Source organism: Schistocerca nitens, chromosome 8 (assembly GCF_023898315.1).
Source record: "Schistocerca nitens isolate TAMUIC-IGC-003100 chromosome 8, iqSchNite1.1, whole genome shotgun sequence".
NCBI classification, from domain to species: Eukaryota; Metazoa; Arthropoda; class Insecta; order Orthoptera; family Acrididae; genus Schistocerca; species Schistocerca nitens.
The window spans coordinates 357,877,439-357,891,879 of record NC_064621.1 but is presented as its reverse complement, the minus strand read 5'-3'; the positions used below and the strand labels follow the sequence as shown (position 1 = coordinate 357,891,879).

General features: G+C 44.8%; 1 protein-coding gene across 1 annotated transcript in view; it reads left to right on the top strand.

The window, feature by feature from the left end:
* The window catches only part of LOC126199565 (ankyrin repeat and SAM domain-containing protein 1A-like), a 131,009-nt gene that overhangs the window by 40,927 nt on the left and 75,641 nt on the right, over positions 1 to 14,441 (top strand). Inside the window, exon 6 of the mRNA XM_049936487.1 lies at positions 9,350 to 9,736. Coding sequence (XP_049792444.1) covers positions 9,350 to 9,736 — 387 coding nt within the window. The remainder of the gene's footprint in view (positions 1 to 9,349; positions 9,737 to 14,441) is intronic.

The following is a 14,441-nucleotide window of genomic DNA, read 5'->3' as shown; positions in this document are numbered from 1 at the left end:
GGGGAGTCAATTAGAGGTGATTGGGTGTACGAACATTGATATTCAAGTGAATGGTTATTGTATGTGTTAAACGAGACGCTACAATCGTATACTTACGATTGTGAAGAGATTTATTTACAATACGGAAACTTTTATGTTCAATTATGACTTTCTTCGCTGTATCCGAATTATTGGGACCGAAAATAGTTTGTATATTTGTCCCTCGTTATCAAGGTGATTCCGCTAGTAAACGAGAAGTGAAAATAGTGCCCGTTAAAAGACTAAACTTTTGCTGAACAGACATTGAAAGGATTCGAACTCATAATTAATATCGTGTCGTGAGAACTGAGAAACTTAGACATTGTAAGGCCCAGAGAGATAATTATAAATATGACTGACTGTTATCATACCGAAAAAATACACACTAGGATCAACTCTCCTTTCATTGATCCCCCAGTGCCATCTCTCATTAATTTAAGAACTTAATTGTATCAATTAAACTGAAATATACGAGACATTCTCAGTAGTTACTATGTTCCATAATCAGCTAGTACATAGACAATAATATCTGTGAACATTCAAGGGTTATTGAAGGAAGCTGATAAACCTTTTTACAAACAGATTTAATAGGATTCAACGAATGCATACAGACTGCTAAAGTAACTAAATCAAATTACTCAGGGAAAAAATTAGTAAAAATAGACTGGAACTCAATTGATATCTTCCTCCAGAGTAATAAAAAACAAAACTGTCTTTGGATCCGTCATGGCTGAAACTGTATGAATTATCTGTGGAAAAACACGATCAATTTGCAGCTGCTAGTTCACACGACTAAACTCACAACGTGATTCAGAGATGTTTCATGCCCGATCCACACGGCAGGGAATGGTTCTTAACTATCCGGGACAATATATGCACAAACTTTCGAGATCAGCTCCGCTGCCGGGGTGGAGAGGGGGGGGGGGGAAGAAAGGGCGAAGCGATATCTGTGCAGTCGCGACGACGGTGGGTATGCGGGCATACACTGTCGCCACGAATTAAAATAGTGATTTACTCGTATCCTAACGGGGAAGGACTGGACAATTGACTTTCAGGTGAAGCCCAGTAGAATTTCCGAATGCGTAAGGTTTGTGATCTGTTCGCATACCTGTGACACTGTCATCATATGTACCTTTAACATGTACCCACTTCAGTGTGTTACTTGTTTTCTCTCTGCGTCTAATAGTCTTCCCGCACAAAAACGTCACATGATTTACTACCTGATGTTTCATCCACGGCCGTAACTGCACCACTATGTGAACTGCGTCTGTCAGTATAGACTACCCGTTTTTCGTCTACGCGTCCAGGCTTCAACACCTGACATGCCGGCCAGGGAAAAATAAATAATAATGCTTGCTCTTGCCACATGTACCCAGTGGATGTAATTAAAGTACAGCTACTTGCAGAGGTCCATTGTGGGCTGTATCGTGTGGCAGCAAAACTTGGTAGATATTCTAGGCCGATTTGAATCGACCTCAGACATTTTTGGTTCGGTTTATGTCCGCAGAACAGGCAGGCTACTCCATTTTGGCGATCCTAGCATCCTGAAGGAATGTGTTCACAGAAACTCCATAATGAGCACACGAGTTATCGTGTACCATGACGAAACTGTCACCAAAATCATGGCGGTACGGTCCGATTGTAGGTTGCTGAATCTCGTCGCTATACCGTAGATGGTGAGACTGCGCTCAGTGACCAAGAAAGGCTTACGGTGGCCCCGTGTAATGCCATCCCAAAACATCACTCCACCACCATCTTATTATACATGTCGGACGCTGAGATGGAGGCGTTGGATATTACCAGGTTCGTTCCAGAAATGTTATCCGTGATTAACAAGTATGAAACTTCCCCTTAGAACAATTATACAAGACTGTGCTTAAACTGTCACACAATATTTTTAGCGCAACGCAGTCTGACTTTCAATAATCCCTACAAAAGAATGGCCCTGACTAACATTAACCTATACCTTCCACAAATCACTTACCTCACTAAAATCTTGGTTACTCGAACTACTGCAATACAGCGAGCGCCACTACTGCCAGCTAAATAAAAGATTCAAACTACGGAAGGCACTAACTACTGATAGGCATAGTTAGCAAATGAAAGATTTTAATAGAGAACAAACAATGTATTTACCTTAATAGTCATCAAAAGTAATATTATATATAGGAGTTCATAACATCCATAACAATATCATAATATCATAACATCCATAACAATATCAAAACTCCGCCATTTCTCTCCCCACATCCACCACTGCTGGCGGCTCACCTCCAACTGCGCAACGCTACGCGCTGTTCACATCCAGCTGCCCAACACTACAATGGCAGACAACAATGCAAACTAGCCACATACTGCACATAGCACAGCCAATGATTTTCATACAGAGCGCTACGTAACGTTGCCAATAAGAAAACATAAACAGCCTACTTACATAGCCCCCATGCTCCCCACAAAAAATTTTACAAATTGTTTTGGGCAGTGGCCAATAATGATTTGATAAAATTTTTCATAATTACAATAACAAAGATATCAAATGCACCCACTTATTGATACAATGTTGTTCAAAAGCTAAAATTTTCTCACAGTCCATAAAGACAGTCCTGATCATTCATCACAGTAACATTGCAGTGTTTTTCTCAAAGTCTGAGCTGTAAAAGAAAATGCACACGGAAGTAGTGGATTTCCATGCAATCTTGAAGAAGTAGTCTTGTCCTTCCAACGGAAAGACAGTGCTGACTCTTGACATGCAGACAGATATTGGTCCACAACAGAGCAAACCCACAGCAGTCGAAATTTTGAAGAGTATTGGTAGGTAGGTCATCACAGAGCAGACCCACTGTAGTCCTGGTAGAGATTACGGTATTGGTGGGCCACCAGAGGCGCAGACCCACTGCAGTCCTTGTAGAAATAATGGTACTGGTGAGTCAGCAAAGACGCAGACCCACTGTAGTCCTTGTAGAAATAATGGTATTGGTGGGTCATCAAAGATGCAGACCCACTGTAGTCCTTGTAGAGACGGCCAGCAGCCATCTGTTGCAAATGTGCAGGTGCACAATCACCATCGAAGAGTCTTGCGGACAATATAGCAAGTCCATAAACCACCACTTGTGCACTCACAAAGTTTTTTAATTGTCCTTAGAACCAGCGATGCTGTTATCCAGTCCCTTGCTGAATTATTAACACACGTGCAAACACTATCAGTCCCTACTTCTCACATATTGTCCATATACTATGACCAACAGAAACGTGTGCAGTGAAATGTAACTTACAAGTTACTTAATTTGATGAACTGGTGTCAATTACAATTTGATAACATAAGAATACAATAACAAATGTACAAAATACATCATTAAAGACCATAACAATACAGAGAACATTTGTAGTACAGGCTTTACAAAAGAATCGAAATAACATATACGTCAGTGTTACAGGAATTATGACATGAGTACATACATAAAAGATCAGAATAACTTTCGAAACATCAACTTCACACATGAGCATTAAAACAAAACAGAATAAATAATGCCTAAACATCTTTACAAAGTAAATAACATATTATTAGAAAAATTCTACAACATAACTCTTATTAGCTAAACACATTAAGACAGGAAAAACACAAATTCACATAGTGTAATAACACAGAAATACAGGACAGGGTTTGTTTTCAGTGTGACATTTGGTACTGCAGTCCACCCCAAAACTTCATTCCATAGGTCTTTCGTCTTATTTCAACATTTGTTTCCACCAAAAAAATCCTATCAAAGCATGCTTTCTGTATTTATATGTTCACATATTTCTTACCTCATTATTTATTTCCAAGAAAATCCTACCTAAACCTGTTGTCCCTAAACCCTACTTTTTTGGTTCCTATTCTCTTTCAAAATACTTTTTTTTGGCCAAACCATTTTCTTGCAGCTTCTCAATGCATTTCTTCCAATTCATCACAACTCGTTCTCTCATATAGCATACCCCATCTTAAGCTAACTTAAATTTACTGAGCTCAGATGCTAAACTAAGGGACGAGGTAATACAGCAGTACAAAACAGTTAACACAAACGGCAATGACAAAATATTCAAATTGGCCAAGCAAGCAGCAATATTACAACTAATATTACGCAATGAGCAGCAAACAAGAAAAATAAATCAGTAGTAAAACTGGCTTAACAGAGTAATGTAAAGTGAAATTTAGTAGTACTATGCCTGGCAAACAGCAGAAGGAAATGCAATAAATTATATCTAAACATGACAGAGCTCAAGCAGAAAAATATTACAGTAAAGACAACAACGCAGATAAGGGAAATGTCTATTCACATCTTAATATCTATGTCGTTAAAGTGGTGCACCACAACTTGTTCTACAAAATAAATTACCAAGTACTTGAAAAGAAAATTATGAATGCAGTTCCTGTTAAGGTAAATGTCTTTTTGTGCTCCCTCATTTTTTTGAAAAAATTATTATTTACTCGATCTGTAGACAGAAAATATTTATATTAGTACATCTATAAAATTTTATTTTAACCAATGCTGCAGTGCAGCTAGAAACTAGATATTAAACAAAATGTGTAAATAAATACATAAAGCAAGCCATATGGCATTTCTCTCAATTAGGAAGACAATAGTCGTGAAATGTTTCTCATCGTATCATTAGGCATTTTAGTAAATATCATAAATTAAGAGCTCCACAGTGTAATCATATGTTTTCAAGTTCGACCGTGTCATTTTTGCGATGCTTTCTACAAAGGAACGTCAATAGCGAGGATAATGGCCTCCCTTTTTTTTCTCCACCTGTGCCTCTGAAAGGCACACGCTAATGGCTTTTTTCCAGGCGACTGTCGCCCAGCTGGGTGCCCACGACGCATTACGTGCAGGTGGTCACTTAACTTTCATACCGAAATATTTACGACACCAGTTTCCGCTACAGTGACAGTCTCATATGAAAATTTCACAGGTCGAAAATTTACGTTACGAATGTGTAGAAACAAAATCCTATGAATATAACAGTGTGCAAAAAATTTTCGCCTGCATTGTAATAGATTCACGCATTTACATACATTTCATAACTCTTAAAGTACGATTCTTGGTTTCCAACAACCTGTTTCACAAACCAGAGTCCCTAACCACTACTCATTATTCCTTACCTTTCACAAATCACTTACCTCACTAAAATCTTGGTTACTCGAACTACTGCAATACAGCGAGCGCCACTACTGCCAGCTAAATAAAAGATTCAAACTACGGAAGGCACTAACTACTGATAGGCATAGTTAGCAAATGAAAGATTTTAATAGAGAACAAACAATGTATTTACCTTAATAGTCATCAAAAGTAATATTATATATAGGAGTTCATAACATCCATAACAATATCATAATATCATAGCATCCATAACAATATCAAAACTCCGCCATTTCTCTCCCCACATCCACCACTGCTGGCGGCTCACCTCCAACTGCGCAACGCTACGCGCTGTTCACATCCAGCTGCCCAACACTACAATGGCAGACAACAATGCAAACTAGCCACAGACTGCACACAGCACAGCCAGTGATTTTCATACAGAGCGCTACGTAACGTTGCCAATAAGAAAACATAAACAGCCTACTTACACAAGGTTCAATCACACCCATGTCGCATGGGGTAGCCACGGGGTCTAGGGCGTTTTGCCACGGTTCGTGCGGCTCTTCCTTCCCGCCCCCCCCCTCCCCCCACGCCCAATTGGAAGTTCGGATTTCGGATCCTCCCTCGGGCATGGGTTTGTATATTGTTCTTGGTGCAGATTGGTTTAAGTTAGATTAAGTAGTGTTTAAGCCTAGGGATCGATGACCTCAGCAATTTGGTCTCATAGGAACTTACCACAAATTTCCAAACACACCCGAGTTTCGTTCGTAAACAACACCCCTTGCCACTCCTGGGGCGTCCATTCTGCATCCTTATGTAATGGCGTCCATAACCGAGCTAGGTGGTTCAGTGGTTAGCACACTGGACTCGAATCTAGGAGGACGACGGGTCAAACTCGCACCCGGCCATCCAGATTTAGGTTTTCCATGATTTCTCTAAATCACTCCAGGCAAATGCCGGAATGGTCTTTTTGAAAGGGCACGGCTGCTTTCCTTCCATATTCTTGACACAGTCCGAACTTGTGTTCCGTCTCTAATGACCTAGATGTCGATGGGACGGTAAACCCAATCTTCCTTCCTTTTTTTTACGATGAGGTACTCGTCATAATCGTCGGGAATGGAGATTCGCACCATACAATCGTCTTCTAAAGTTTAGTACGACACATGACGATCTGTAGCCTCTTCAAACGCTGAATTCAGTTCTGGAGCAGTCAGCCCATGATTCCTTCGAGTCAAAAGTCGTAGATACCGATCATCTTGTGCAGCCGTCGAACGTAGACCGCCTCTGCAGTGAAGCCTTCAAACAATAACTATCAATTGGAACCTATTCCATGTCCAGACATCACTTTGAGTCTGGTACACACACTGAGCTGTTTCGCTGCTCCGCGTAAAATGTTGATGCACATCCAAGTGGTCCTGACCGTCCTTCGTGGCATGATGGATGCTCGCCCTGCTGTTATACTGACGTCTCTAATGCATCCCTAATGGTTGCTTTACTTTCAACTGAAGTGTTGCAATCCATTCGAGTGCGGCATCCTGCTCGTAGGTCGCGGTCATGGTAACTGTGAGTGTGTTTACAAACAACGTCAAGATCTGTACAGGGAGTCTCAGTAGCAATACACATGCACGGCTTGTCTGGGTGATACAAAAATTTTGTTGGTGTTTGTAACAGCCGATTTTAAAATTCATGGTGAAAGTTTGAGCTGTTCTTTATTTTGCGCAATTCGCTACTAGTTTCGGTCAATGACTATTACCAAGCTTAGCTGGCAAATCTTGATTGGAGGGACAGAAGATTAATCTGGAACCTGTATAAAAGGTAGGAAGCCGATGTTAAAATTCATGGTGAAACTTTGAGCTGTTCTTTGTTTTGCACAATTGGCTGCTAGTTTCGGTCAATGACTATTACCAAGCTTAGCTGGCAAATCTTGATTGGAGGGACAGAAGATTAATCTGGAACCTGTATAAAAGGCAGGAAGCAGAGATAGAAGCGAATGGTGTGAAGAAGAAAGCAAAAATCAGGAGGGGAGTAAGGCAAGGATGCCCATTATCACCATATTTGTTCAACTTATTTATTGAAATAACTTTTGAAAAACTGAAAAGAATTACCAAAGGAATTAAAATTAACGGGGAACGAATACACTATCCGTTTTGCAGATGATATAGTAGTACTTGCTAAAATTTGCCAAAATCCTAAGAGAAGTTAATCTAAAAATAAATAAGAAGAAAACAAAAACTATGGTAGCGGGGAAGACAAAAGAAAATGGTGAAGTTAATATTAAACTAGAAGATGATGTTCTGGAGGCTGAGAACTTCTGTTATTTGGGGAGCACAATCACTGACGACAAAAAAGTATCACAGATATAAAGAGAAGAATAGCCGTGGCAAAGCAAGCTTTCCAAAATAAAAGGAATTTACTAACAGACAATCATATACGACTAGAAAGTAGGAAAAAGTTTGGCAAAACTTTTGTCTGGAGTGTCTTAACATACGGATGTGAAGCGTGGACTCTGGGAAAGGCAGAGAAAAAGAGACTGGAAGCAATTGAAATGTGGATATGGAGAAGAATGACGAAAACAAGCTGGGTAGATAGAAAAAGTAATGAACAGGTCTTAAGAGAAGTCAATGAGAAGAGAATACTGCTAAATTATATAGGAAGAAGAAAATAGGACACATAATGAGACACAACCAGTTCCTAAGGAATGTATTTGAAGGAAAAGTTTTAAAGAAAAAAGCCAAGAGGCAGGCCAAGAGCAACGTATTTTAATAACATTAAAGAAGATATGGGGATAAAATCGTATGAAGAATTGAAGAGGATGTCAATGTAGAGAGGGACGTGGCTAAATCGACAAGGCATAGCCTTTAGTTTATAATGATGATAGCTGGCAAAAACGGCAGAAAAGTTAGTCATACCATAATTTGAAGAAAAGTAATTTTCTCTTCGAATCAAATGCTTCAAATGGCTCTAAGCACAATGGGACTTAAAGTCTGCGGTCATCAGTCCCCTAGACTTAGAACTAATTAAACCTAACTAATCTAAGGACATCACAGACATGTATGCCCGTGGCAGGATTCGAACCTACGACCGTAGCAGCAGCTCGGTTCCAGACTGAAGCGCCTAGAACCGCTCGGCCACAGCGGCCGGCTAATTTGCTCTATTGAGCCCACTATAGTACATAAAATTTTGTTCACAATAATAGATGTGTGCAATAGTTTTCGTTGAGAAGTGTGTTACGAGCTGTTCTTGACGAAAACTATTGTACACAGTTATAATTATGAAAAAATTCTACATGCTATGATAGGATCAAAAGAGCAAATTACTGTTCTCCAAATTATCGGATAACTTTACTGCCATTTATGCGAGCTAAGATTGATGGAATTAGTAGAGAATTGAGCAAAATAAAGGACAGCTGAAGGTTTCGCCACGAACTTTAACAATTATTTGGCGGCCGAATATGGTTGAAATGGCTCTGAGCACTATGGGACTTAACATCTGAGGTCATCAGTCCCCTAGAACTTTGAACTACTTAAACCTTACTAACCTAAGGACATCACACACATCCATGCCCGAGGCAGGATTCAAACCTGCGATCGTAGCGGTCGCGCGGTTCCGGACTGAAGCGCCTAGAACCGCTTGGCCACCGTGGCCGGCGGGCCGAATATCCTCACCTGCAAACATACGTTAATATCCGATGGCTTTTAAGCAGAGCAGCGACCGCCAAATAAACCTAAATGTAGCGAGAGGCCGCGCAGGATTAGCCGAGCGGTCTAGGCCGCTGCAGTCATGGACTGTGCAGCTGGTACCGGCGGAGGTTCGAGTCCTCCCTCGGGCATGGGTGTGTGTGTTTGTCCTTAGGATAATTTAGGTTAAGTAGTGTGTAAGCTTAGGGACTGATGACCTTAGCAGTTAAATCTCATAAGATTTCACACACATTTTAACATTTTTTTGTAGCGAGAGGCAGAGGAGTGTTACAAAGAGCCGGCCGCGGTGGTCTCGCGGTTCTAGGCGCGCAGTCCGGAACCGTGCGACTGCTACGGTCGCAGGTTCGAATCCTGCCTCGGGCATGGATGTGTGTAATGTCCTTAGGTTAGTTAGGTTTAAGTAGTTCTAAGTTCTAGGGGACTGATGACCACAGCAGTTGAGTCCCATAGTGCTCAGAGCCATTTGAACCATTTGATTTGTTACAAAGAGACGTGTGTCTTGTGTTGTGACAGAACGGAGTGCTGGAGGAGCGCGACCTGAAGGAGATGGGCGTGGACAGCGAGCGCGAGCGGGCGACCATCCTGCGCGCGGCGCAGTCGCTGCCGTGCCGCTTGTCCGCGGTTGCCGCCGCCGCCGCGACGCCGCCTCCGGGCGCCGCCCCCGGGGGCCCCTCCGGCGAGGTGGACGCGTGGCTGTCGTCGCTGCGGCTGGACTGCTACCGCGACACCTTCCGCCGCCACCTCTACTGCGACATGGCGCGCGTTCGCCGCGTCTGGGAGGTGGAGCTGTCCGCCGTGCTGGACATCGGCCGCGTCGGACACCGCCGCCGCATGCTCGCCTCCGTGGGCGGCGCCAGGCCGCCGGACCTCGAGGGCCTCAGCGCAGACCTCGACCAGCTGGTGAGTACGACCAGCTCCGCTGCCAGCCTCTGTCGCGGCACTCTCCACAGCTCAGCAACAGCTACGTCGATACACTGCCTTACTTCATTTGAAAGGGAATTGTGCAGGCTCAATCTACACTACTGGCCATTAAAATTGCTACACCAAGAACAAATGCAGATGATAAAGGGCTATTAATTGGACAAATATATTATACTAGAACTGACATGTGATTACATTTTCAAGCAATTTGGGTGCATAGATCCTGAGAATTCAGTACCCAGAACAACCACCTCTGGCCGTAATAAGTCCATTGATACTTCTTGGGATTGAGCCAGACAGAGCTTGGATGGCGTGTACAGGTACAGCTGCCCATGCAGCTTCAACACGATACCACAGTTCATCAAGAGTAATGACTGGCGTATTGTGACGAGCCAGTTGCTCGGCCACCATTGACCAGACGTTTTCAATTGGTGAAAGATCTGGAGAATGTGCTGGCCAGGGCAGCAGTCGAACAGTTTCTGTATCCAGAAAGGCCCGTAATGGACCTGCAACATGCGGTCGTGTATTATCCTGCTGAAATGTAGGGTTTCGCAGGGATCGAATGTAGGGTAGAGCCACGACTCGTAACACACCTGAAATGTAAAGTCCACTGTTCAAAGTGTCGTCAATGCGTGACAGACGTGTGACCAATGGCACCCCATTCCATCACGCCGGATGATATGCCAGTATGGCGATGACGAATACACGCTTCCAATGTGCGTTCACCGCGATGTCGCCAACACAGATGCGACCATCATGATGATGTAAACAGAACCTGGATTCATCCGAAAAAATGACGTTTTGCCATTCGAGCACCCAGGTTCGTCGTTGAGTACACCATCCCAGGCGCTCCTGTCTCTGACGCAGCGTCAAGGGTAACCGCAGCCGTGGTCTCCGAGCTGATGGTCCATGCTGCTGCAAACGTCATCGAACTGTTCGTGCAGATGGTTGTTGTATTGCAAACGTCCCCATCTGTTGACTCAGGGATCGAGACGTGGCTGCACGATCCATTACAGCCAACCAGGATAAGATGCCTGTCATCTCGATTGCTAGTGATACGAGGCGGTTGGGATCCAGCACGGCGTTCCGTATTACCCTCCTGAACCCACCGATTCCATATTCTGCTAACAGTCACTGGATCTCGACCAACGCGAGCAGTAATGTCGCTATACGATAAACCGCAATCGCGACAGGCTACAATCCGACCTTTAGCAAAGTCGGAAACGTGATGGTACGCATTTCTCCTCCTTACACGAGGCATCGCAAGAACGTTTCACCAGGCAACACCGGTCAACTGCTGTTTGTGTATGAGAAATCGGTTGGTAGCTTTCGTCATGTCCGCACGCTGTAGGTGTCGCCACCGGCACCAACCTTGAGTGAATGCCCTGAAAAGCTAATCATTTGCATATCACAGCATCTTCTTCCTGTCGGTTAAATTTCACGTCTGTAGCACGTCATCTTCGTGGTGTAGCAATTTTAATGGCCAGTTGTGTATATGTAGCGAGGGACAGTGAAGTGAAATGAAAAAATAGACAAGGTTTTCTGACCAGACTAGCGAAGGGTAATACCAACAACAGCAGAAAATCGTATAACAGGCGTAGGATTCGTTATGAACAGGAACGTAGGACAGAGAGACACCTACTGGGAACAGCTCAGTGATACGGCTGTCTCATCAGAATCGACAGAAAACCAACACCGACGACAGTATTTCAGGTATACATGCCGACGTCGCAAGCAGATGTAGAGAATGGTTCTCGTCATTTGCGAGAGGTTCAAAAATGGCTCTGAGCACTATGGGACTTAACTTCTGAAGTCATCAGTCCCCTAGAACTTAGAACTACTTAGACCTAACTAACCTAAGGACATCACACACATCCATACCCGAGGCGGGATTCGAACCTGCGGCCGTAGCGGTCGCGCGGTTCCAGACTGTAGCGCCTAGAACCGCTGGGCCACTCCGGCCGGCAGAAGATGTAGAGATATAGAAAATATATGAGAACACTGAATAGGTAACTGAGTACATAAAGGGAGATTATTTATTTAACGATACTTCCTGGCAGATTAAAACTGTGTGCAGAACTGCAAGGTTCGCAGAAGAGCTTCTGTGAAGTTTGGAAGGTAGGAGACGAGGTACTGGCAGAAGTAAAGCTGTGAGGACGGGGCGTGAGTCGTGCGTGGGTAGCTCAGTTGGTAGAGCACTTGCCCGCGAAAGACAAAGCTCCCGAGTCCGAGTCTCGGACCGGCACACAGTTTTAATCTTCCAGGAAGTTTCATATCAACGCACACTCCGCTGCAGAGTGAAAGTCTCATTGTGGTATTTATTTATTTATTTAGCGTATGGCTAATACAGACATATAAAATTAAATTATATATTCATATGTACACTCCTGGAAATTGAAATAAGAACACCGTGAATTCATTGTCCCAGGAAGGGGAAACTTTATTGACACAATCCTGGGGTCAGATACATCACATGATCACACTGACAGAACCACAGGCACATAGACACAGGCAACAGAGCATGCACAATGTCGGCACTAGTACAGTGTATATCCACCTTTCGCAGCAATGCAGGCTGCTATTCTCCCATGGAGACGATCGTAGAGATGCTGGATGTAGTCCTGTGGAACGGCTTGCCATGCCATTTCCACCTGGCGCCTCAGTTGGACCAGCGTTCGTGCTGGACGTGCAGACCGCGTGAGACGACGCTTCATCCAGTCCCAAACATGCTCAATGGGGGACAGATCCGGAGATCTTGCTGGCCAGGGTAGTTGACTTACACCTTCTAGAGCACGTTGGGTGGCACGGGATACATGCGGACGTGCATTGTCCTGTTGGAACAGCAAGTTCCCTTGCCGGTCTAGGAATGGTAGAACGATGGGTTCGATGACGGTTTGGATGTACCGTGCACTATTCAGTGTCCCCTCGACGATCACCAGTGGTGTACGGCCAGTGTAGGAGATGGCTCCCCACACCATGATGCCGGGTGTTGGCCCTGTGTGCCTCGGTCGTATGCAGTCCTGATTGTGGCGCTCACCTGCACGGCGCCAAACACGCATACGACCATCATTGGCACCAAGGCAGAAGCGACTCTCATCGCTGAAGACGACACGTCTCCATTCGTCCCTCCATTCACGCCTGTCGCGACACCACTGGAGGCGGGCTGCACGATGTTAGGGCGTGAGCGGAAGACGGCCTAACGGTGTGCTGGACCGTAGCCCAGCTTCATGGAGACGGTTGCGAATGGTCCTCGCCGATACCCCAGGAGCAACAGTGTCCCTAATTTGCTGGGAAGTGGCGGTGCGGTCCCCTACGGCACTGCGTAGGATCCTACGGTCTTGGCGTGCATCCGTGCGTCGCTGCGGTCCGGTCCCAGGTCCACGGGCACGTGCACCTTCCGCCGACCACTGGCGACAACATCGATGTACTGTGGAGACCTCACGCCCCACGTGTTGAGCAATTCGGCGGTACGTCCACCCGGCCTCCCGCGTGCCCACTATACGCCCTCGCTCAAAGTCCGTCAACTGCACATACGGTTCACGTCCACGCTGTCGCGGCATGCTACCAGTGTTAAAGACTGCGATGGAGCTCCGTATGCCACGGCAAACTGGCTGACACTGACGGCGGCGGTGCACAAATGCTGCGCAGCTAGCGCCATTCGACGGCCAACACCGCGGTTCCTGGTGTGTCCGCTGTGCCGTGCGTGTGATCATTGCTTGTACAGCCCTCTCGCAGTGTCCGGAGCAAGTATGGTGGGTCTGACACACCGGTGTCAATGTGTTCTTTTTTCCATTTCCAGGAGTGTATATATTGACACACAAGAAACTTATGTTTGTCTTTACAACTGAATATCTAGTCCTTCAATCCAGCGCACTGCATCTGGAGTTGCTAGCAGGAAGTCCTCTTCAGCACCGGACAGGTTCGAATCCTGCATTCACTGACATTGTGGTGAACAGTGTGGTATGGAGACCCTCAGTCACAGGCTGGATTTGGCAGCTTCTTCCACTTACAGAGAGCGCCCCTGCATCGGCCATGGCCGGTACGAATTGTATTGAGAGTAGTCCAGGTCTTGCGTGGTAGGTCGAATCCACTTGGAAGTTTAGCGCCTGAGAAGATGTTATGCAGGAGCACATCTGTCACCGTTTTCCACCGACCTTTCCATTCATCAATAGGTTTGAAATCCTTAGCAACCATGTCAGCAGCATCGCACAGAGTTGGATGGCGTAATTTCAGTCTCTTACGATTTAAAAGTGGCAGGTTGCTATGCCCGATTAGCTTAGAATTCCTGGAGATCTTGTGGAATTCTCTCATAAGGGCAGTACATCTGCGTAGATCAGGAGGCGTTATACCGGTTAACAGTGGAAGCCAATGAACAGGAGTAAATCTGATTTCGCCGGATATTATGAGCATTATCGTATTCAGCCGGGTGTCAACAAGCCTTGAATGATGACTGTTCATCTAAACAGGTGCATAATACTCAGCAATCGAGTACACCAAGCCCAGAGCTGAAGATCGCAGGGTGCTTGTGAAGATCCCCACGTAGTTCCGCATAGCTTATGGAGGATGTTGTTTCGAGTCCTCAGCTTTTGAGCTAAGTTAAGGAGGTGTTGTTTGAAGCACAGGATGACACCAAGATATTTTGTGTTCCAATTATGACAAAGAATTCTGCTTCTGAAACTTGCTT